The sequence below is a fragment of the Monodon monoceros genome, unplaced genomic scaffold (assembly GCF_005190385.1).
Source record: "Monodon monoceros isolate NGI ecotype Baffin Bay Population unplaced genomic scaffold, NGI_Narwhal_1 Super_Scaffold_16, whole genome shotgun sequence".
Classification (NCBI taxonomy): domain Eukaryota; kingdom Metazoa; phylum Chordata; class Mammalia; order Artiodactyla; family Monodontidae; genus Monodon; species Monodon monoceros.
Genome location: NW_021703772.1, coordinates 89,021,736 through 89,046,148, shown reverse-complemented (window position 1 = coordinate 89,046,148; position 24,413 = coordinate 89,021,736). Strand labels below are relative to the sequence as shown.

Genomic DNA, 24,413 nt, shown 5'->3' with positions numbered 1-24,413 from the left:
TTTTGCCTAAATATGGGATTATAGGCTTAAAAATTGGTAGGAAAAAGGTGGGGATTTTTAATGTGACTGGTTAGCTTAATGAAATATTTCTGTTTTTCCCCACAGCAATAAAAAACGGAGTTTTCTTTCCTTATACGATTTTCATTCCCTCACAACAAAGGTTCCCTTTGTTATGACTCTTCTCTTTGAAACATGCAGGTTGTTTACATACCAATAAATTGGTTTCTGCATAGATGCAGGTGCAATGCCCCTGCAAACTACAATCCTACGGTTTGTGTATATCCAGTAGCCTATTTATTATTACCTTCAACAGTAAATTTAACAGTTTCTATGTTAGGCACAAGCAGTAATTAAGCCATGGCTTTTCTGTTAAAGGAATTCGCTTTCTAGATGGAGAGAGAAACATTTACACCAATAATAGTCATGTAATGTTACATGTTCAATATGTGGTGGCTACTGAGATGCAATTGGGGAACTTTCACAGAGGAAGTGATACTTTTTGCCGTTGTTGAAAAAATAAGAAGTTATTCTAACTGGAGGAAAAGCACAGGGGCATTGTAGAAAGTAAGAATAGCATCAGCCAAGATATAGAAGCACAAAATGTGTCTTTTCCAAATGTATTTGCACTTCCAATATCCATATTAACAATAGTGGATAGAGATTCTGAGTATATAAAGTGTCCTTCGACATACTCTCATTAAACGTATTTCGAAGTCAAAATAGAACCCAGTATTATTTTCTTGTGATATTGCTAATAGAGTATTAGAAAAGGAAAATAAATAAAAATATGTTTTAAAAATAAGGCATGCATATAGCTGATTCACTTTGTTATACAGCAGAAACTAACACAACACTGTAAAAAAATTATACTCCAATAAAGATGTTGAAAAAAAAATGCATGCTTATAATGATTAGGCAGTTAAATTTCCAAAAAAACTCATATTATCTGTAGTAACTTAAAATTTTATAAAAAGGCAAATTGTTAAAATGGAAAAAAAAGTATTTTTTTTCTTATGCCCTGTTTGGATGGCTCTTGGAAAACCTGCTCACAACCCAAGATAACTTTGTTACTGGAAACTCTAATGTGATATATGCAATAGGGAAAAGAGCTGACCAAAATTTGGAAACTGGATTAAATCCCCAGTTTAATATTGTATTACAGTACCTAAATGATCCTGAGAAAGTCACTTAGCCACTTTGAGGCTGAATGTTCATACTTGTACTAAAAGTATAATAATAAAAATACTCATATCTTTTTTAGAGACTCTGAGTAAACAGTACAAGCATCTAAAGTGATAAAGCACAGAGATAGTTTTCTAATTCATAAAATGCTATAGAAGTGATATTGATCATCATTATCATTATTATTATTATATGGGACCCCGAATCCCAGTAGGTCCTTCCCCTTTCTTATATCTGCCCCTTTTCCTCTGTTCCTCATATTCTGAGGAAATCGTTTTTCTATTTACCTGTTTGCCCAAGCCATAAGCCTCATAAGGTTTGTTTTGTTGTTGTTGTGTTGTATTACATTCTGATTTATCCCTAGCTCTTTTTTACTCTATAAAGTGAACTGGTATCAAAGTTCTGCAATTTTATATACTTAATTTACTCCCTTCGTATGACTTATTTTCAGTTCCTTGGATATGCCTTGCTTTCCTATGTGTCTTTGCTTTCCCATAAAGCTTCTTCTTTTTGCCTGAAATGACTTCTGCTCTGAAATGTACCACATAACCCGGCTAATTCTTACTTCACCAGTCTTGTCCTGGAAGATTTCACTGACCCCATTTGAGATAGAAACATTTTCTGTTTTCTCCACTTCATGAGTTATTGTATTATATGATAATTTTTGCTTATCTACCTACTCACTGGACTGTGAAATACTTGGAGACAAGGGTTGTGACTTTTATTTTTATATTATACCTAGAACAGTGCCAGATATACACTAGATGCTAGAGAAATATGAGTTGAATAAATGAATGAGCAGATGAATTTATTTTCTGTTAAACAGTCATATCATACACTTACTTTAATGTCATAATGGTTTCTTGTTATGCTGAAGTGACATCTTAAAGATAAAATTATGCTCAGCACAGTTTTAACACTATATTTTCTATTCTACTTTAAAATGCATCTATGTCTATGTCTCTTCTGTATAAATGACAACTTTTATAAACCTTAAATGTAAATGATATTAATGACCTAAAATTTATGATTAAGTAAATTTTAATTTATTTACATTGATTTAGTACATTGATTCCCAATCAATAACAGAATGATTGGGATCATTGGATTTCAGCTGAACTTAAATGTAATAGCCAGGAAAATGATCTGTCTACTTGTATCTTCTTTACCATTCTTACTAACCAGCATATCTAAATTGGTACTGTGACAACTGGCATACTACCATTATAAGAAAGGACCCCCAAGCTACCTTCTAAATGTTTAGTCGCTTTACTGCATTAGATACTCCAATGATCTTTATCTTCTCTTAAATAATCCTTACCCTATTCCTCACTAAATATCGCGACAGAAATCACCTTCTCAAGGAAAGAGGGGTCAGTAGTATTGGCATATTCAAAACATATGCAAATCACAATGGCAATCTGACATAGAAAGGTTCAATTGCATTTTTATTAATCTTACAATTTGAGCTGCCATTTTTGAAGCAAGATTGTACAATATTTTAGACAGCTATGGCATTTTCACCCTTAAGCTCATCTCATAAAAGCTATTTTGTATGAACAAAAAAGGTGTCATTAAATTTTATCTGTTGGAATCTGTTTATCTGCTATGTGGCTTTAATTGTTTCATAAAAAGATCTAATTTTTATGTTTCTTGGGTTATAATCTGCCATTCCATATCATAACAAAATAATATTTAAAAATGAAATCAAAGGAGTCTTCCATAATATCTACAATAATTTAGTACTTCATTGTTTAAGTTGACACTTTTGGTGGATGGGTTTATGTTGATGATAACTTAAGACTGCTGTCAGTTTATGGGATAATAACCATAACCTGGGAGAAATAAAACTTAAAGCTAGATTCAGCTGTGTTCACTATGCTAGCATACAGTTTTTGCTTTATAATTAGGAAATTCCATAATACTGTTATTATTAACAGATGTTTCTTTCATTTGGAAAATGAAGCATCTTGAAAATTCTTGGATGAGAAGCTAAGATAGCCGTACTGATTTTGAAGAAAAGGACAATGGACACACTAAAATAAATATCTTCTGATAAAATACCAAAGGACTCAAACATTCATATTCTTATGAATGAATAATGACGATAGCCAAATTTAGTATATCTGGCCATTATTTCTTGAAACATCTATAGAAACAGATGCTCTTGTAACTCTGTTTCAGTTAAAATAGAATTGACACTCTTCTGTTACTATGGTAAAGAAAATATTTTAAAAGGTAACAAAATAGTTACATAATTATATTGCAAAAATTTAAAACTTGCACCATTACCTTGGAAACAGAGTAGTATTTACAGTACAAGTCTTCTACTATTAGGTACTGCTTTTACCCAAATTAATATTTAAAATCAAGCTCCATGCATACTATGATATGATCACTTTGCCAATTATAAACATGAGACCAAAAATCAGAGATACAATATATTAACAAGAAGCAAAATCTAATTATTGCATATGGCATGATAAAACAGTGATTTGGTAAAACACTTTATAGGAAATTAATTTAGACAGCAGAAAATTTAGAGCACTAGAGTTAGCATAATACTTGTTACTGTAAATGTTTCCTATTTTTAAAAAGCAAATTTAACAAACATGTTCAATAGGCTGAACTTCTACAGAGATCATTTTGGAGTAGGTAACCACTCAAATTGTAGTGTAAAACAAAGACTTGCCTTCTCTACCTACCAAAACAACATAATTGAAAGTGAATGATAATGGTCATAATATAGAACTTCAGTAAACAGGTTTTGACACCTAAATGTGTGTTCATCCCTCATCTGAGATATCCAGCCAGATGCCCTTGATCCTTATGATGACTTGTTCTTCTTTCTCACAGAGAAATGCAAACGAAACCCAACTCTAATATGAATCTTTCCCGATATTCCCCCTATGCTTTTCCCTCTGAAGGCATAGATAATGCACCCTGTTATTTATTATTCATGGATGCTATTTAAGTCTCCTGCTCTAAAGTGGTTCAGGAATTACATCATCTCTATTCATGACTACTACAAATACTACAAAACAGGATCCAAGAGTTTGTGCTTCGCCTGTCTTTCCTCCAAGATTTAAACACATTAGAATTTGGATAAATCTGTATGTTTTATTCATTTCAACAATACATTTATTGATTAGTTAGAAAAAGAGTTATGTTTAAAAACTTAAAAAAAACTTGCTCTAAAATCCCATCACTTTAATTTTTTTCTTAAAAAAATTTGTGATAGTCACATTTCTTTTCTTTTTTTAAGTTTTTTTGATGTGGACAATTTTTAAAGTATTTATTGAATTTGTTACAATACTGCTTCTGTTTTATATTTTGGCTTTTTGGTCACGAGGCATGTGGGATCTCAGCTCCCCAACCAGGGATCAAACCTGCACCCCCTGCATTGGAAGGTGAAGTCTTAACCACTGGACCGCTAGGGAAATCCCTGTTATAGTCACATTTCTCTTTTTGATTTCTCAATAAAACTTTCTACACATTTACACTTTTCATGGGTTCCCATGTTAAAATCTATAGACCAGGATTTACCATATTGGACATAATCCACAGTCTTAATCTTTAATTTAAGATTTTCAATGTTTGTTACAAACCCAGCACGAGGATCTAAAGACAGGTCCCTGGGAAACTTCAGCCTTTTGCTAACCAGTATAGTAGGGTATAAGCCATTGAGTTTGGATACTTCAATGATCCTTTTTTCTGTGTCAGACCAATAGAGGTTTTTTCCAATCCAATCGACAGCAAGTGCACTGGGGACAGCTGTGTTATGCACTACCTAACAAAATAAGAATTTAAAAAGTTAACAGTGTAAATGCCTAGAATAAGAACTAAGCAATTGCTTCTTGATTTTTTTCAGAGATACAGAATTGTATTTAAACATTTGAAATGGGATTTAGTTAAGCACAAAACATAGAACAATTTACCTAATAAAATTACTTACTTGTTTATGAGGAATTACCCAATATGTAATCAGACCCCTAGAAATTCCATAAAGGTTTAAGAAAGAAACACCAAAATAAAAGGCTCTTGGATGGTTACACAGTTGTTTATCACATTTTCATTAGAGTTTCCTTCTCCTCTCAAAATTTTGGGCAAAAATTCTATCACAGGCAGAGACACACAAGCACAAAAATTTATTGATGTTATTTATTAATAACAGGTTCTTGGGGAGATACCAATAGCATTCACCACTCCCCCAACTGTTCTTGCCCTATTTAAATTATCTACTACAAAGAGAGAAAAAAATACAAGCAAGAACATACATTAAGTATTTCACCCAACCAAAGGTAAAAATATACTCATTCAGCTGCTGTGCTCAATTGTAACCTATGTCAATATCAAATATAATAAGGATATAGGCTTTGTATGCACAAATATGCTGCATATAAAATAACCAATAGCAGTTATTCTGAACTCCCTGTACCCAACCTACTGATTGTTTTGGCATTTTATATATATATATATATACACAATACAAGGTTTCATTAATATTTTCAAAACTGATTGCTTCCACCAAAGCTTTCTATACAATATTATAGATGACTACAAAAAAAGTTAAAGTAATTGAGTTCTATCTACTTGAATTTGAACTTCTTTATAATACATTTTACTACATATATACAGTGCAAATAATTTTATTTTAAAACTCAAGTTAGCATAGAAATGGTGCCAAGTAGTTCATATCTATAAGGTGACACGTGTTTAATTACGATGCTGCCTACTCAGAACATCAATGATTTTACACAAATGCATTCAACTAATTCCATCTATAGCAAGTTAATTTTAATAGTGCTATAAGTTCAATCTACAGTCTAATAATTATTTTTTTCAACTACAAATTCTCAGGGTCAACATTTTCTTTTATATAAATCAACACAATCAAATCTCAGGCACTAATCATTCAAGCCTTAAGCATCCACCACATTTTCTAGGGTTGTGAATAAGGTTTCAAATTTTATTTATTCAATTTGATTTTTACCTTATTGCAAGTAATAGTGTCATAATGAAACATAAGGATAAAAACCTCCAATTTCATATTTAAAGTATATATTAACCTACACTGTACAAATGTGAAATTCAAACCAACCTAATACATTCTATGAGTTGCATCATTACCATCAAATAACATTTTCTATTCAATTCAACCACACAAATAAAATATTGAATAATCCCATCATTGTAATATGTAATTACCTTAATATCACTTCCATTTAAACACATTCTGTTTATGCGACTGCCATTGGGTCGACTAGAATCAATCCAATAGATAAATTCTTCTCTGTAATCAAAGTCTATACCAATAACATTGTTTAATCCCTAAAAATAAAAAAGAGTATGTTGGAATAATAGTTAATAGGAATTGTTTTAAAATGATTAAGGAATTCATAAGAGTCAGTATTTCCCTTTGAATCTAAGTAGTTACAGTTTTACAATAAATAGCATTTGTGAGAATACCAATTCTTTATAAAAGCATTGTATATTTACATTTTTTCTATACCATACACTTAAGATGTTACATAATTTATTGTATTTAAAAATATTTTCCAAGTAGGAAAAATTTTGGAATGATTATAGCTAATGGTTTAAGTAAATAGCCAGTAACGTGGAAAAAAATGCTTTTAGAGAGATAAAGGAAAAGAGTCTCACTTTAAGTTAATATTAAATATAAATTTGATGCCATTATGAGTATACATCTAAATTGGAAAGGTAGACGACTCCCAATAATTTAAGATGAGCTCTTGATAGATATCTGATGAAAGTCAGAAAAGAAGGTTTAAAAATTTAACTTTCCCTAAAAGCCTTTGTCTCAACAACATAGCAACATTCTCTTTTTTTCTCATGCTTCAAGTAGCCCATTAGGCAATACAGTGGCATATTAGAATTTAAAAGTTAAAACCTTAGGTGAGTATTTGACCAAAGAGGAACTAGGTAGTCAACATCTTTTTATTCCACATGGTAGAAATGTGAGGAAATCCCTCCCTTCAGACTCACAATTAATGCATTTTTTAGCAGGTAACAAAATTGAACATGAATTCAGCTGATGGGTTTCTGGATACTACAGATCTTTGGTTTGGCAGTTCCACTGTTTCAGTGATTTGATTTGAGGATTGTACATCAGGATCTGAGAATTTTCTTAGCTGTTGAGTTTTCCAAATGATTGCTTAGGGATTGGTTTAATTCTGACCTATTGTTACTGCTAATAGATTTACTACCCCAATGGACTAACAAAACTTGGATCAAGATTTCAATTGTGTTAACTTGCTTTAAGAGTTGAATATTTTATTAATATATAAACTCGTGCTAAAAAATAATTGACACCATAGACACTTGGCAAAGCCCCAGAGATCTTTGTCATATCTCTGTATCTGATGTAAGCTTTTTACATCAATATTCACCCTAAGGTTGTTATTGTCTCAAATTGTTTTAGGGGTCGCTTAAGAGTACTTATAGTCCTATAAGTAAGGATTAGCATCTTCAAGGAGATAGTTTTGTTTGTTTGTTTTGTGGTTTGCTTCAGTTTGGTTTGGGGAGGGATGGTTGTTCCCAATTCTGAGTTCTGTTTCCACATCTATACTCAGAATTCAAAATTTTATAATAACACTGAATCAGAGATATATAATTTTTTTTTTTATAAAACTCAGGCCAAAGCTAAATTAGTGCTGTCCAGATTTTATTTCTTTCCAATGATCTCCAAGACTAAGGATGACCTATGTATCACTATTTGCAACAACTCAGAGAAGGTTCTTGCAAATACTGATTTTTTCTTCTCTTAGCCAGGCTAAATTCTAGCAGTGATGGTGTTAAAATCATAGGTTCAAATCTTATGCTTTTATTTGGCTTAAAAGGAGCAATCTCCTTTTCTTCAGCTCTAGATTATAAAGTTAACCTGCAATCACTTAACCCCACTATGCCCAGATGAATAAATGCAAGTATAAGTCTTACTGACAGCATCACTAATCAAGAATAATGATTATAAGTGCTAAAAAAATGCTACTAATATTCAGTCTCAGATTCAAAAGATTCATTAATTATTCATGCACACCCTAATAACTGGAGAACTACTTAACTAAATACATGTAAGCATTCATATCTAAGAAGTCATCTATGCACAATCAAGGTTCTAAAATATAAACAGAATGGATTCCAAGTTCTGTAGAGGGTTTAATAAATTCATTTCAATGGTAGTCTACAGGGCTTCCCTGGTGGCGCAGTGGTTGAGAGTCCGCCTGCTGATGCAGGGGACACGGGTTCATGCCCCGGTCCAGGAAGATCCCACATGTCACGGAGCGGCTAGGCCCGTGAGCCATGGCTGCTGAGCCTGTGCATCCGGAGCCTGTGCTCTGCAATGGGAGAGGCCACAACAGTGAGAGGCCCGCGTACCGCAAAAAAAAAAAAAAAAGTAGTAGTCTACAATATTCTTTCTGTTCAAATGCTTTTCTCACTGGAAGAATAAGATAAATGGGTTAGGGTTCTGTGATGCCCTGGCAATTCAGATGGGTATATTAGAGCTCTATAGGGAAAAGGTGGGAGAGAAAGTTGTCTCTGACCTTAGCAAAGATTCACCCACAATCCCCAGTCATGTCAGAATTATCCTATTCCTTTCTTTACAATAATCAATTTAGATAATGAAAATCCAATTCCAAATTTAGCAAGTCAACTACAATAAATTAAAGCTGTGAATTGCAGAGAAATTGAAGCTCTGAATTCTGACATATCTTTCCAGCCAAACTGGTCATTTTTCTACAGCTTTACTCTTAATCCCTTCAGAAAAGAGTGTAAAGCTCTCTCTACAGAATCATATGCAAGGAACATTAAAACAGCCAAGGGCATGGTCAAAGTAATGTCTAAAAACTAGAGTCATCCCAGTGGTTTCAGAGCTGAAAATTGGTTTCATCAAAATCCTATTTGCTTCTTTTATTCCTGTGGCTGAAGATCTGCACCCTTTGGTTCAAGATGATTAATTTAGGAAATTGTGTTTTGTTTCTCTATACAATTTTACTGGAATAAAAGTCACTGCTAGAATTGAATTGGATAACATATTGGAAAGCTACTTGATTAATTTTTATTTCTAAAATCCATGTTATTAAAGTACATTTTCTAAATGTGTTGTACGAATTTAAGCTATAGCTGTCTTAGCTACAACTATGTTTTAGAATATATAGGGTAAAAACATTCTACCAGTTGTTATAATTTTATACTATAAAATTTCATGAGATTGTTACTAAATACGATAAAGAGAATAAAATTTAAGATATTAGGATAAATTGTTCTTCCTAATTATTTACACACAGAATTCCCAAATAATTAAGGCACAGATGTTGTCTTTTCATTTATTTTTGACTGAGAGAAAATGTGGAGAAACAATTACTGCTATTTTCTACTTCACTCTGCATATGTAGACAAAATCTTTGAGGAAGAAATTGGTTTTTACCACCTTGAACTCCTTGAAAATTTCTGTAATGCCATGATGAAACTGTGGTTAAAAATAAGTTTCCTAACAAAAATGACATATTTCAAGCAGCCCACAAGCAAAACTTTAAGGCTTGTCTTTAGTTTCTTGGGTCTTTACATCCTTACTCCGTGGTCACCACTAACAAATGCTCTCCAAAGACACAGGTGTTCAGGGTCCTTGTGCATTTCCTTACCTTCCTCACTACCTCCTTATTTCCATAAACTGCACTAAGAAACTGTTTGAAATTCATCCCCACTTATGTACTAGTGATTGGCAATAGTCTAAAGTTATATCACCAGGAAAAAAACACTATAACAATGTGAGTGTTAAAATGGTTTGGCTGTATGAAATAGACTTACATCATGCGTGGAGATAAAAATCATTTTGGTCCCTTAAGAACAATCCCTGATAATGTATTAGCCATGAAAGACAAAAAAAAAAAAAAAAAAAGGATAGCAGTAGAAATGTCTTGAGCCACAGGGTTGGAAAATAAAGCAAGGAGCTACCACTGAAGCTCTGTTATCGTTCTTTCTTGAAGATCATAAATATTGTTGCTATATTAGTTAAATTTGTGGTTCAGCTGAGCTTATAGAGTATTCTAAAAAGAAAACTTTCTCACTTTGAGATAGCACAATCTAAAAGGGAGAAATGCTAAAAACAAAAGAAAGCAAAACAAAAACAAAAAACTTATTAAAGAGAAAATAAACACGTCCCATTTCCAGAGACTATACAAGAAAATCAATAGCTTGCACACCTAACTTAGAAGGTCTAGAAAGGGTATGGAGAAATATACTTAAGAGAAAGAGGTAATTTTCAATATTTTTAAAGTTTGATATATGCTTAAAGTTATACTGCACTGGAAAAAAATAAATTAATGCAGAAAATCATTTGGGAAACGAACACTTTTCCATTTTAAAGCAGTTATGTAAATTTAAACTATCTCCCTATGGGTATTACTCATCTCTTAAAGAAATAGTCATTTAATTCTTATATTTTAAATAGACTTCTGTTTAGTTTTTACAAACAACATGAAAATATTTTGTATTTTACCCAATCTCTTAAGGTACATAATTAGAGAAAGAGGCAGTATGAAACAGTGGATATTGGTGGCACACTCCAAACTCAAGAGCAAGAATCTAAACCTCACAGACATTCCTGAATAAGACAAGTATGCATGTGGTAAGCACACGGAAAGTTTGAGGATGCTGGTGAATTAAGAGCACGGGCATAAATCACAGTGGCAGCTGCTACCCAGCTTGGATTGTGTCCATACAGGGATGTGAACCCAGAAATGCTACACCTTCCTATTTTTTCATGAGTAGCCAGAAATCTGGATTTTCATGTGAAATTTTAATTTTCAATTTGTGACTTAGAAGCTGCAAAATCCAATTCTGTGGGGAATAGTAAACATCACACTTGCTAATGAATATCTGCACTTAAAGTAAGACTAAATTCTTAAGCAATATGAATGAAACTCTAACTATAGCAATGGAGGTACCCAGGAGTGAGTGGAAAAATATCTTTAGTTAAGTATTCTTTATGTTGCTGAAAAATCAACACATGAATGGACTTCTTCATCTAATGCCTAGTGCTGGCATAAACATAACAAGAAATATCTTTATTTTGGGCACACTTGTTCTAGAGAGTGCTATCACATATTCATGTCACTATTGCACAGTTTGGGGCAAAGAGAAATTTGCAGCAGGACAGATACAAGCCACATCTTTCCAAAGAAGCTACTTCTGACGATCAAAGATATGCTAAAACTAACTGTGATTTCTCTAGTCAATGTAATAATCAGTCTAGTTTTAATGATTTGATTTTATGCTACTTTCACTGCAGACTGGGAGGGAAAAAAAAGTTGAGGGAAGCAATTAACATTTCCATCCTGTCATAAATGGAAATCATTCCTTTCATCTCAGATAGTATATATGAGTAAACTCTGACAACAGAACTTAAGCATCAAAATGGATCAGTAGCCCACATTCTCTTGAAGTAGGTGGGTTGAGGGATGAAAAGCGTAAGGCTGAATATACGCACCTCATAACCTTTTAACCATGACTGGATTATAATCATACTTTTGCTCCCTAGCTAATTCCAAATTTTAAAGGCTAAGGATCATCAATCCCATATTATTCCTTAGTTCTAAGAACAGAAACTTGAGGTTCTGGAAAAGATGTTTATTTTTAAATCCCAAGGGCTGTGGGGCTGGGGGGACAATCTGGGTAATGCACAACTACCTTAAAAGAGAGTTTTATACCTTCCCTAGTCTAGCTGTTCTCAAGAGAGTTTTTTTCCTTGCATTAGCTATGGTTTGCATCTTCTACTTTCTTGGATATGGTGTGATGTCACAAGTTGGACGCATCACCTGGACAATTCAAACAGAACAAAGTTTATGGCAATCTTATATGCATACATGCATGGATCCCTGAATACATGCTTCAGAAGTACTAATTATGAGGTATTGCTACAGCTCTAATGCATATCTAGAGTGACCGTATTAAATACTATGAAATCATCATGGAAATGTCATACCTGTTTTAAAAGTGTGTAGTTGGAACCATCAGTGCTAATTTTCCTTATCTCATGATGATCAGCAAGAATTAGAAAAGGTTCTTCATCTAAATACCAAGACAAGAAACATATTAGACTTTAGTATTTATGGTTTTCAACTCTGCTTAGTCTCAGTTTAGTTACTACAGCGATGCAAGTTCAAATGCAGTGCCCTCTGGTAGATTAATGGTTAAAAAATTCTTCCTGAGCACCTCTACTGATAACAATATGAAAAGAAAGCAGATGCCTGTGCAGTACAGAAAATCTAGACAATTCCAAATCCCTCTCCTTCCCTCAGTCTTCTTGAATATTAAATTATCTAATTTATTTGAAATTAGTAGAAAACACCTGCTGTTAAAATCTTATTTTTTGTTGTTCCTTTTTTTTAAATTGGAATATAGTTGATTTCCAATGTTGTGTTAATTTGAGGTATACAGCAAAGTGAATCAGTTATACATATACAATATATCCACTTTTTTTTTTAGATTCTTTTCCCATATAGGTCATTACAGAGTATTGAGCAGAGTTCCCTGTGCTATACAGTAGGTTCTTATTAGTTATCTACTTTACATATAGTAGTGTGTACATGTCAATCCCAATCTCTCAAATGGTACAAATGAACTTATTTACAAAACAGAAATAGAGGCACAGATGTAGAAAACAAACCTATGGTTACCAGGGGGAAAGGGGTGGAAGGAAGGATAAAAATCTTATTTTTAAATGAATTTCAGAGAAGGATAATCTGCACCTATCTTAGAAACCTACAGTACAGCTAAACATTCCTATAACCAGAAAATTCTTTCTTGATAATCAAATAACCAGCTTATGCTCTCAGAATAACTTCAGTGAAAACCAAGAGTTTCACTGCCTACATACATGTTTTTCATCTGCCTGGAAGCTTCTCTTAAGTAAGAGTCTATTTCCTTCTTATTTGTCCAACATGCTTTAGTATATTATTTGTTCTAGAATCTAGGAAAGATAATAAAAATAATCTAACCATGCTTCACATATGTAAAGATCAAACTCCTTTTAAACATCTTTGTTTCTAAATGCATTCATACACTTAGATGCCTCGTAAGCAAATTTAATGTCAGCAGAGATTAGAAAAAAACAATGAAAAAGGTAGCCACTTTACGTGATTAAATGAGGACTTTATTGTAAGTCATTTATTGTTATAGAGTTATTGTCCTGTTTATGTTCAAATTATTTGAATTATTATTATGAATAATATTATTTGAATTATTTGAATTATTATGTTCAAATTTATGTTAAAACTTATTACTTTCTTCCTTTCAGCCTTTAGTTTTACAGTATATGTATAATACATAGGGCACTGTACTCTGTTTTAGCATACTCTGTGTCAGAGGTTAGAAATGTGTGTCACAGATGCTCGACATCACCTTCTACCAGTGATGGCAGCACCTCTAATCATTCCAGTCTTCCTGTTGAGGTTAAATAGAGACTCAGAACCCTAGTCAAAAGAGTTGTCTCTCAAGTTAAAGTTGCTTTGCCATCCTATCAATATAGTTCTACATTCATAAATGTTATTAATCAGTCATGTTCTACCTCAATACTTAGGCAGTTCTGTTCTTTACAACTTAAATTGTAAGACCTGAAATTTGAAACTCCTAGAGGAAAACAGAGAGAAAAATCGCCTTTACACTGGTCTTGGAAATGACTGCCTATCACCAAAAACACAAGCAACAAAAGCAAAAATCATCAATGGGGACTACATCAAACAAAAAAGCTTCTGCAAAGCAAAAGAAACAATCGGGACTTCCCTGGTGGTGCAGTGGTTAAGAATCCGCCTGCCAATGCAGGGGACACAGGTTCAACCCCTGGTCCAGGAAGATCCCACACTCTGTGAAGCAACTAAGCTCGCGAGCCACAACTACTGAGCCCTCATGCTGCAACTACTGAAGCCCACGTGCCTAGAGCCAGTGCTGCGCAACAAGAGAAGCCACCGCAATGAGAAGCCCACACACCACAACAAAGAGTAGCCCTGCTTGCTTCAACCCGAGAAAGACTGTGTGCAGCAATGGAGACCCAACACAGCCAAAACTAAATAAATTAATTTTAAAAAAGAATTGACTATTAAGGAAAGTTTAGAAGAAAAAAAAGAAACAATCAACATAATGAAAAGGCAACCTATGGGATGGGAGAAAATACTTGCAAATAATATATCTGATAAGGGGTTACTATCCAAAATATATATATAACTCATACAAATCAATAACAAAAAATAAACAATCTATTAAAAAATGGGCAGAGGAACTGAACAGACATTTTTTCCAAAGAAAGCATACAGATGGCCAATAGGCATATGAAAAGGGGCTAAACATCTCTGAACATCAGGGAAATGCAAATCAAAACCATAATGATATATCACCTCACACCTGTTAGAATGGCTGTCACCAAAATGACAAGAGATAAATGTTGGCAGTGACTGAAGAAAAGACAAACCTTGTGCTCTGTTGGTTGGAATGTAAGTTGGTGCAACCACTACAGAAAACAGAATGGAGGTTGCACAAAAAATTAATAATAGAACTGCCATCCAGCAATCTTACTCCTGGGTATATATCCAAAGGATGTGAAAATAGTATATCAAAGCTATATCTGTACTCCCAAATTTATTGTAGCATTATTCACAATAGCCGAGACATGGAAACAACCTAAGTGTCCATCAACAGATGAATGGGATCTGTATAGCCATGAGAAAGAATAAAATCCTGCCATTTGAGACAACATGGATGGTGCTTGAAGAATTATGCTAAGTGAAACAAGTCAAACAGAGAAAGACAAATACTCTATGATATCACTTATAGGTGGAATCTAAAAAAGCCAAACTCATTGAAACAGAGTAGAATAGTAGTTACCAAGGTTTGCATGGTGGGGAACATGTGGAGATGTTGGTTAAAGAGTACAAACTTTCAGTTGGAAGATGAATAAGTTCTGGGGGTCTGATGCACTACATTGTGATTATAGATAACTACACTGTACTACACACTTGAAAGTTGCTAAGAGAGTAGATCTTAAATGTTCTAACCACAAAAAAGAAGTGGTAATTATGTGAAGTGATGGAGATGTTAGCTACTACTACCATGGTAATCATATTACTGTATATAAGTATATCAAGTGAATGCATTGTATTACCTTAATGTTACACAATGTTATAGGTTAATTATATGTCAATAAATTTTGGGGAAAATATCTAGCCTCCCTTTAGCAAAAAATTTACTATTCAGGGACACTCATATTTATATTAAAATTGTTATTAGTTTCTATTTATTACTTTTAATGGAAAACCACTATATCATGGATACATGATGTAACAAGACCCAAATAAATGATTAGCATTCACCTCCTTTTCCTAATCCTTTGTGAAAAGTTTAAAGTAATGGAAACACTAACTAGTTTTTAGATTTTATCTTTTCTTCTTATCCCATGTCACTAAATGAATGATGTAGTAAGCAGTGAGCTGGCAAAAAAAAAAAAAAAAAAAGTAGGCTGGCAAATAAAACAATGGGCTCCAAATAATACACAAATTTATTCAGAGATGGACATTCCAAGAATAAGTGAGTGGAATGAAAAATTGAAAAGAGTTATTTTTCTCCATAATGTGCATAATTTTAACCAGTTAAAAAACTAATTTTTTAATTCCTATCCCTTTTATTTATTTTATGAAAGTAGATGAGAAAACATCTAGTTTTTTTTTTTTTTTGCGGTATGCGGGCCTCTCACTGCCGTGGCCTCTCCCGCCGCGGAGCACAGGCTCCGGACGCACAGGCTCCGGACGCACAGGCTCAGCGGCCATGGCTCACGGGCCCAGCCCCTCTGCGGCATGTGGGATCCTCCCAGACCGGGGCACGAACCCACGTCCCCTGCATCGGCAGGCGGACTCTCAACCACTGCGCCACCAGGGAAGCCCAAACATCTAGTTTTTTAAATGTTGTTCAACATAAATGTATATGAGAAACTGGCAATGCTATTTAATTGATTATACTCAATATCACAGTAAGAGGAATAGAAACACATTATGCACCATTTTCTGCCCATTTTAAGTTATTATTATATATTACTTTGTATCATTTTAATAAGTTTGATTTTCTCCCCTGATGAATCATAATTTGTTTTAATATTTTATTGAATTTTCTAATTCACAAATCAAACACACTGCTTGAAATAAACAGAAGTTTAATAATACTTGTTGAATCACTGGAAGAATTCAAATAGTCTTATATTCCTGATTTTTTGTTATCGTTGTCATCATTATTACTATTATTATTACTGACCCGTTGTTCTCCTTGGCACACATATATGAGTGTGTGTATGGTGTAGGGGAGAAGGAAAAAAAATATTAGGGCGGTGTCACAACAGGCTCTTTAATAGCCTTGGCCAAACCTGCTCCCAAGAACCTGTGATACAGGAAGCAGTGCTAGAGATAGTTCTTTTTACTTGTTCTCAAAATCTAGAAAACACTTAATAATTCACAGGACCACACTGGAATGGTACTAAAAACAGAGCAGCGTGTGGACAACATGCAATATCAGAGTGACAAATTTCCATATTAAGGTAAGTAGAGGAGAATTTTGACTTCTTAGAAACAGCAATGAGGAATGAATTCAACAAGAATAGCTACAAAATCAGATCCATATGTGTAACTGAGGCTGACTCAGTGGACAAGTTCAATTCGATACCTGAGAGTGATTTGCAGCCATTTGGGTTATCAGGTTGTATTTCATATCCATCTGTACAGAGGCACCTGTAGGTCCCATATGTATTGATGCATTGCTGGCTACACGGAAAGCCCAAAGAGCATTCATCAACGTCTACACATGTTTTACCATCATCCTTCAGTTGAAATCCAGGCCAGCATTTGCACTGGAGAATGAAAAACAAGCATAATAAATTCATATCATTGTCACTGTCTCTTGCTATTGGATATCCGTTTAGCGTGATTCAAGCAAGAAAATCAGTTAATAATAGATAATGCCAAGTCTTTCTGTCCCCCAGAAATTAAACTTTAATAAGAATTACATATATTACATACAGTTTAAGTTAAAAAAGGATTCTCTCAAATATCATCATTTGAGCTTCTGAGGTTGACAAGATTACAAAAGTTAACCAACATAAATCAGCAAACCATGTTGGCTAGAGAATGGCAAGGAAAACAAAACTAAACCATCAGCTTCTTCTGTTTTTTTTTTTTTTTCTATTGCATTATATTGTGTTTTTAGAAGACTTTAATAATCATAAGGATTAACCCTTAAGTGGAGCTCTGAGAATTACTAATATTGTCACGTATGTTATTCCATTAGAGTCTTAACAGAAATCTATGATACAGGCACTATTATTAGTTAACCCGTGAGAAACCCAGAGGCACAAAGGTGAAATTGTGTAGATAAAGCCAGAAGGAGAGCTGATTCTCTCTGTAATTTTTAACAAATAATAAGGCTCAATTAATATTTATTGGCAGGGTCTGAGTCCTTAACCAAATATGATGTCTGGAGAAATAATAAAATTAACATAGTTTCCCCTTCATAATTAAATCAATGTGCATCATCAAATCATTTTTTTTCCAGCATCTCTATCATGTTCTATATGGCCCTCTAATGATTATGTAATATTTACTAACTGGCATATCAGTTCTCAGTACAATGTCATACCATATATGTCTTTGCATTCCTGAAAATAAAAAGGGGCGGTGATTGGTCTTTCAGTTTTATATTCAGTCCCTGCCAAGTAGCATACAGAATTATAATTATACAACACGAACCTATAATTGGCCAGATGATTGTGAACATGTTAACCTTCACCAAGACTATTTAGTGGCCTTTGAATAAAAGAACTTGTGAGTACTGAATAGGATAGTGAATTAGGTAGGAACTCTAAGTTGTCAAGAAAAACTAGTATTCAAGAATTATTCATAGTAAACATTTGAGCCTTTGTATCTATTGGGAAAATATTAGAGAGAGATATGTGCTTATTATTAAATAATGAGCAAACAATTAATTGAGGGGTAGAATTTTTTTAAGTACAAAAAATGGTGTTCATTATGTGGAGGAGAAGGAGCATCAACTTCACCTGAAAGTGCTCAAAAGATAAATGAATATCTTTTTTTTTTTTTTTTTTTTGCTGTACGCAGGCCTCTCACTGTTGCGGCCTCTCCCGTTGTGGAGCACAGGCTCCAGACGCGCAGGCTCAGCGGCCATGGCTCACGGGCCCAGCCGCTCCGCGGCATGTGGGATCTTCCTGGACCAGGGCAAGAACCTGTGTCCCCTGCATCGGCAGGCGGACTCTCAACCACTGCGCCACTAGGGAAGCCCTGAATATCTTTTTCTAAGTCCTTTAACAAGAAACAAATCTCTTTAAGCTCTTGGTACTTTTATCTTTAACAATTTATACCAATATTTATCTAATAATCCTAAGATTATTAGATACAATAATAATCCTAAGATTATAAAGAATTTTTTGTAATCCCCAGAATCCACTAGCAAGCCAGCAAATCAAAGCAAAATCCACAACTTAATTTTCCAAATTCTCCTCATAATATTTGAGCCTGTGACAATATTACTTTTTTTTTTTTTTTTTGGTACGCGGGCCTCTCACTGTTGTGGCCTCTGCCGTTGCAGAGCACAGGCTCCGGATGCGCAGGCTCAGCGGCCGTGGCTCACGGGCCCAGCTGCTCCGCGGCATGTGGGATCTTCCCGGACCGGGGCACGGACCCATGTCCCCTGCATCGGCAGGCGGACTCTCAACCACTGTGCCACCAGGGAAGCCCAATATTACTTTTTTTGAGAAGACTCAGCCTACTACCTGATGAGGAAGTCAGGGGAATTGGTGTTTATCCTATGTCAAAAAAAAAAAAAATAGAGAGATGCTAAATGTCACTGAAATATATACTTAAAAGTAGTTAAAATGATAAATTTTATGTTGTATATTTTACCACACTTAAAAAAATAAATAAATTTTTCAAAAAGAAAACTGAAAAGCTACAAAAAGATATCACTGAAAAGAACTGGAAATCAGACATGTGATCATGTGGAAGCCAGAGACACATAAGCAGACACAGGGTATAGTTGAATTCAAGGGGCACTTCAGGACAGGTGAAAGGACATTTTATAGAATGCATTAAATTCCTCTCAAAAAGAGTACTATGAAAAGAAATAGTGTCCGAATTCTAATACGGCTTCTGAAAATTACTTTGAATGGCTAGTTAAGGCTTATAGAACTACTATATTAAATAGTCAGTTTGGATAAAAACATATTTGTGGAAAATTAATTTCTTGAAGGTAAAAGTTACCAAATGCAATGAACATTTCTGTAAACAAGTGAAATTAGGATGTTTTAAGTGTAGAGTATTTTTAATGTGTTTATTAAAAGAGAAGATTTTTTTAAAAGATAATTTCCTCCCCAGTCTTGTTAACCTTGTTTTAACAAAAACATTTTTTGCTCCCAAATAATTAAAAGGCATTTATGGGAAATTCTACTAACCTAACATTCATAAATTGAATGAAAAAATAATAATCATTTGTGTCAGAGATATAAGATGAGAGATTCATCTATATTTAATTAAAAAAAGTTAAAAAATTTTTCACTTTCACTTAAAAAGAAAATTTTTATGAAAGTGAGATATATATATTCAATGTCATGTTAATATTTCTCATAATCAAGAACTATTTCAAATTGTCTTGATTTATATTAATTTTTATAGAGAAACATATAGCTACCAGAAACAAATATAGCTATCCAAAGTTTTCCTATTACATTCAGAAAAATTTGCAGCTTTTTAGTGATATTTTAAAATACTGGTTATCTTATACACATTAAAATTTATTTATCTCCCAAAAGTACATTTATTTTCACATGGTAAGTTACCATTCCATCCAAATAAGATTCTTGCTTAGTTAAGTGTTATTACTCCCTTTTGAATAGTTAAATCAATTGTATTTGTTTTACAGCAAATTGTTCATAGTCCAGAAGGTCTAAATTTTGCTTTTATAAGCAATTTTCATTTTATTGCAGAATTTGAAGGAGGAGTTGTCATGTTCTGCTGATAATGTAATGAGAAATAGTTTACTGGATGGTTTTCCCCATTCTCTGAAAAAGAGAAACCCACCAGCTAACATTTTTTTCCCAAAATAGATAAGCATTTTGTTGTATATAACATTTTTTATTCAATCTCCTATAAGTAAATTGTCAGAAATATAACATATTATATATATGTTTTAAAATGACATATATAATATAAATATAACATATATATCAACACAATATATAAAATATTTGTTTTGAATCTTTGCTTAAATCTCTTATTTATGATTCTCATCCTAGCTCCTTTCATTTTTGAACTGGTCTTGCTTCCCCCAGTAGATGTTTTATTTTATTCATTAGTTTTTTTGTTTTGTTTTGTTTGTTTGTTTTTTGCAGTACGCGGGCCTCTCACTGCTGTGGCCTCTCCCGTTGCGGAGCACAGGCTCCGGACGTGCAGGCTCAGCGGCCATGGCTCACGGGCCCAGCCACTCTGCGGCATGTGGAATCTTCCCGGACCGGGGCACAAACCCGTGTCCTCTGCATCGGCAGGCGGACTCTCAACCACCGCGCCACCAGGGAAGCCCTATTCATTAGTTTTGACATGTTTGTATATTAAGGAACATTATCCACTGCAATTTTGTCAGGTATCATATACATTGCCTTTTGAATAATTAAACAGTTTGTCTCTTTTACCTAGAATTCTCATTTCATTCTATGACTCCTTCAGAGAAGTCAGAGAAAATAATTATATTTTAAAGGTATCAATAAACAGTTATTTCTCTGTGAGGAATCTTATAAAGTAATTAAAATAGTATGATTTATCATGGCTTTCTGGGTGAGATTTACTTCTACCAAAACTAGTTTTCCAAATATGGAATCTCTGGGCACTCAGTATTTCTTACATGCAGGCATTAAAAAAAAAATTACACCGTACTTTTGATGTTATGTCAAAAGGTGACTATTCCATATTCTATAATTTTTAGATTTTACCGCCAAGATTATGACAGATTAAAAATATACACAGGATAAGCACAAATCTACTTTGAAATTTAAATTTTAGACAGATAGATGGATAGATATACATTCTATATGATAAAAATAGATTATTTATAACATGACAAAATTTAAACTATTACCTTTAATAATTTTATAATACATTCCCTGACTTTTTTGGAAACATTTCTGTATTGATTGTACATAAATCACCAATAACATTTTTTCTGCTTCATTGGGTTTCAAAACCTTTACTGCCAAAATTAATTACCTCATGTATACTCATCACATTAAGAGCTGTTGTTTGGTGAATTTACCATTAGATAGAACTGACTTGTCATAGAATATCAAGGCTGTCAAGGAAAAACCGAAGCATCTTTGTAATACACACTTTTTTTTTTCTCTAGTATCTTTTAAAGAAAGTCACTTAGTCCCAACTGAAATACTTTTAGACGTGAGAAATTTGGCAACTCATTCCAATGTAGAGAATTCTAATGTTCAAAAAGTCTTTCTTATACAGAATCTGCTTCCCAACTCCTATTTCCAACATTTGAAACAACTCAGAAAGGTATGCTCCCTATTCCAGTACTTCATATATTTAAATACAGCTGACTAGCCATTTTTCTCTTGGTAAAACTTCTTCCAAAGGTGTGTTTTCCAGACCCCCTCATGCCACTGGCTGTACAAACGGGGATACAGTACAGTTTGTCAAGGTTCCTCTTAAAGTGTCATGACCATAAATATGCACAGTACCCCAGGTATGTTCTGATCAGCGCAGAACTCAGTAGAACAAAATCTGAACTCTGTACTACTCCTAACTGGATGAGACTGCCTCTGTGGTTCATAAAAGCCGTGTCCTTTTGCTGATTCATACAGAGCTATTGTCCAGTTAAAAACACTAATTTCCAGCTGAATTGCTTTTACTGAGGTTTTCCCACATTTACATAATTGATTTTAACCTAATGCACCACTTCAATATTATTTTTTGTATGCATCCTCCGTTCCAACATATTGAAACAGAGATGTTTTCAAAAGCTATTTGTGTCAATCAATTTTGTCAGTGAATCACATTCTTCAGGAAAATGGGACAAACAAAAAGCAATTAGAATGTTAGGCATGATTTATTTTTAGTGTACCTGCACTCAGTCCTAATAATTCATGTGCTCTGTTTTTTTTCTTCCTGTTTATATGAAAAAATATTGTATTCTCCAGTGTTGTGGTACATAAATGATTAGCCCATTCCACTTCAAGGATGTATGAGAGGGAAAACGAAGGAAGCAACGGGAATTTAAGAGAGTTGCATAAACATTTATGCAGCTATTAACAGCAGTACCTTCCTCAAACACTGGTCATCCTTTGCTTACTTTTTTCTTTATGATCAGCATTTATTAGAAAACATTTTAATTTTTTTGTCTCCATGAGTATATTCTCACAATTTATATACCACACTATTATTATGGTTTGCATATACAGAAACTCTCCATTTAAATAGTTTTAACTAATGATATTATAATGACTTTAAGTTTTACAGCTATATTGGATGAAATCATTTTTATTGCCCCAAATTCTAACCTGTCAGATGATTTTCTGTCTTTGATGCGTGCCTACCTTATAACTGGCTGGAAGGTCCTGACAATCTTGAGAACATCCACTGATTTTCCTACTCAAGCATTCATTTACATGGCAGTTTCTCTCATCTGATCCATCGCCACAGTCATCCTTATTGTCACAAAGACCTCCACTGGGAATGCACCTGCCATTTCTGCACATAAAAAATGAACTGTTGCATGACTGTTCTGGAAAAAGAAAATAAAACAAATGGAACATAAAGAGCATGCCATTGTTTTATACTGCAATTGTTGAATACATTCACAAATATGATGACTTGTCTGTCAAAAATTATAGTAAATATATGTACATATAAAATGCTTTATATTCAGTGTAATATTTTATACATGAAGAAAATCAAGGGCAAACTGTACTTTCATGTTCAACACACTGCAAATCTAGCTTTACACTGAAATTTAACAATCAAAATAAGCACCTATACTAAAATTAATGGAGTATTTCTGTCTTCATCTATACTGTGAAGAATGAGTTCAAAAGTGTAATGATAGCTTGACATTTCCCTCAAGCCAAAAGTCTCCGAGAAATTATATGTCACTAAAAATTAAGAATCTGGAATAGCTAGATATTCGTAAGTTCTTTTTCTTCCTGGATATATAACATTGATATTTTTAAGTCCAGGCATAAAAAAGATACTTGCAGTAAATCATAGTTGTCACAAATATAGCTATAGAAAGGAGTTCAAGTTTTGCAGCTACTCACAATCTGATGATTTAAACATTACTCATTACCATACACGATAAAAGAATGCCTATTAACATGTAAACTACATGAGAAAAAAAAGTAATTGGGTTTATTCTAAAATGTATAACTATGTATTCAATCTTTGGAATAGTAAAGTGTAAAATAGAGCAAGTTTGGCTATGTATATATTTCTGTTCAAATGATATGCAATTTATTTCATTTTGCCTAAGTTTGAATAATATTGACTCTATTTCAGTAAATCTCAATTTCTTTTATGATTAAATTTTCAAGTAGGTCCATACAGGAAAATTATCCTCACATAAAATAATATATTAAGAAAAAATGACTTCTTTAAAGGAGGAGGATGATGAATTCATCTGATTCATTGCCACAAATCTTCATACTTGGGGCACAGGCTTACACTTCTATAACTAGCCCCAAAACAAAGTTGATTACTAGGATCCTGCATGGTATCAATAGAAGCATCACATGCTTAATTATTTGCATTTCCTCTCATTGAATATTATATGAGACTAAAAAACAGAGTCACAATATTGCCTCAAAAAAACAAATTTTGGAATAAACATAGTATTATATATTTTCTGTACCTGCACTTTTACACTTTGGGTTTATAGGTGCTTCATCAGAATGGTCTGGGCAGTCAAAGTCTCCATCACACTGCCATTGAGTATTTAAAAGACATCGTCCATCAGCACAACTAAATTCTTCTGCATTGCACTGTCTGTATCCTGAAGACAAAGGAACATTCCAATTCATATAACAAATATTCATTAAAACTTTATTTCATAATGTACACTAAACTTAATTAACCATGTGAGTTACCCAGGTCTCTTATGGGAAATGTTTCTCATTT

General features: G+C 33.5%; 1 protein-coding gene across 1 annotated transcript in view; it reads right to left on the bottom strand.

Annotated features, from left to right (window-relative positions):
• Positions 1 to 24,413, bottom strand: part of LRP1B (LDL receptor related protein 1B) — a 1,820,879-nt gene that overhangs the window by 233,218 nt on the left and 1,563,248 nt on the right. Inside the window, exons 54-59 of the mRNA XM_029226108.1 lie at positions 24,148 to 24,288; positions 22,838 to 23,025; positions 16,900 to 17,083; positions 12,185 to 12,270; positions 6,391 to 6,513; positions 4,791 to 4,972 (exon numbers count right to left, since the gene is read on the bottom strand). Of these exons, the coding sequence (XP_029081941.1) occupies positions 4,791 to 4,972; positions 6,391 to 6,513; positions 12,185 to 12,270; positions 16,900 to 17,083; positions 22,838 to 23,025; positions 24,148 to 24,288 (904 nt within the window). The remainder of the gene's footprint in view (positions 1 to 4,790; positions 4,973 to 6,390; positions 6,514 to 12,184; positions 12,271 to 16,899; positions 17,084 to 22,837; positions 23,026 to 24,147; positions 24,289 to 24,413) is intronic.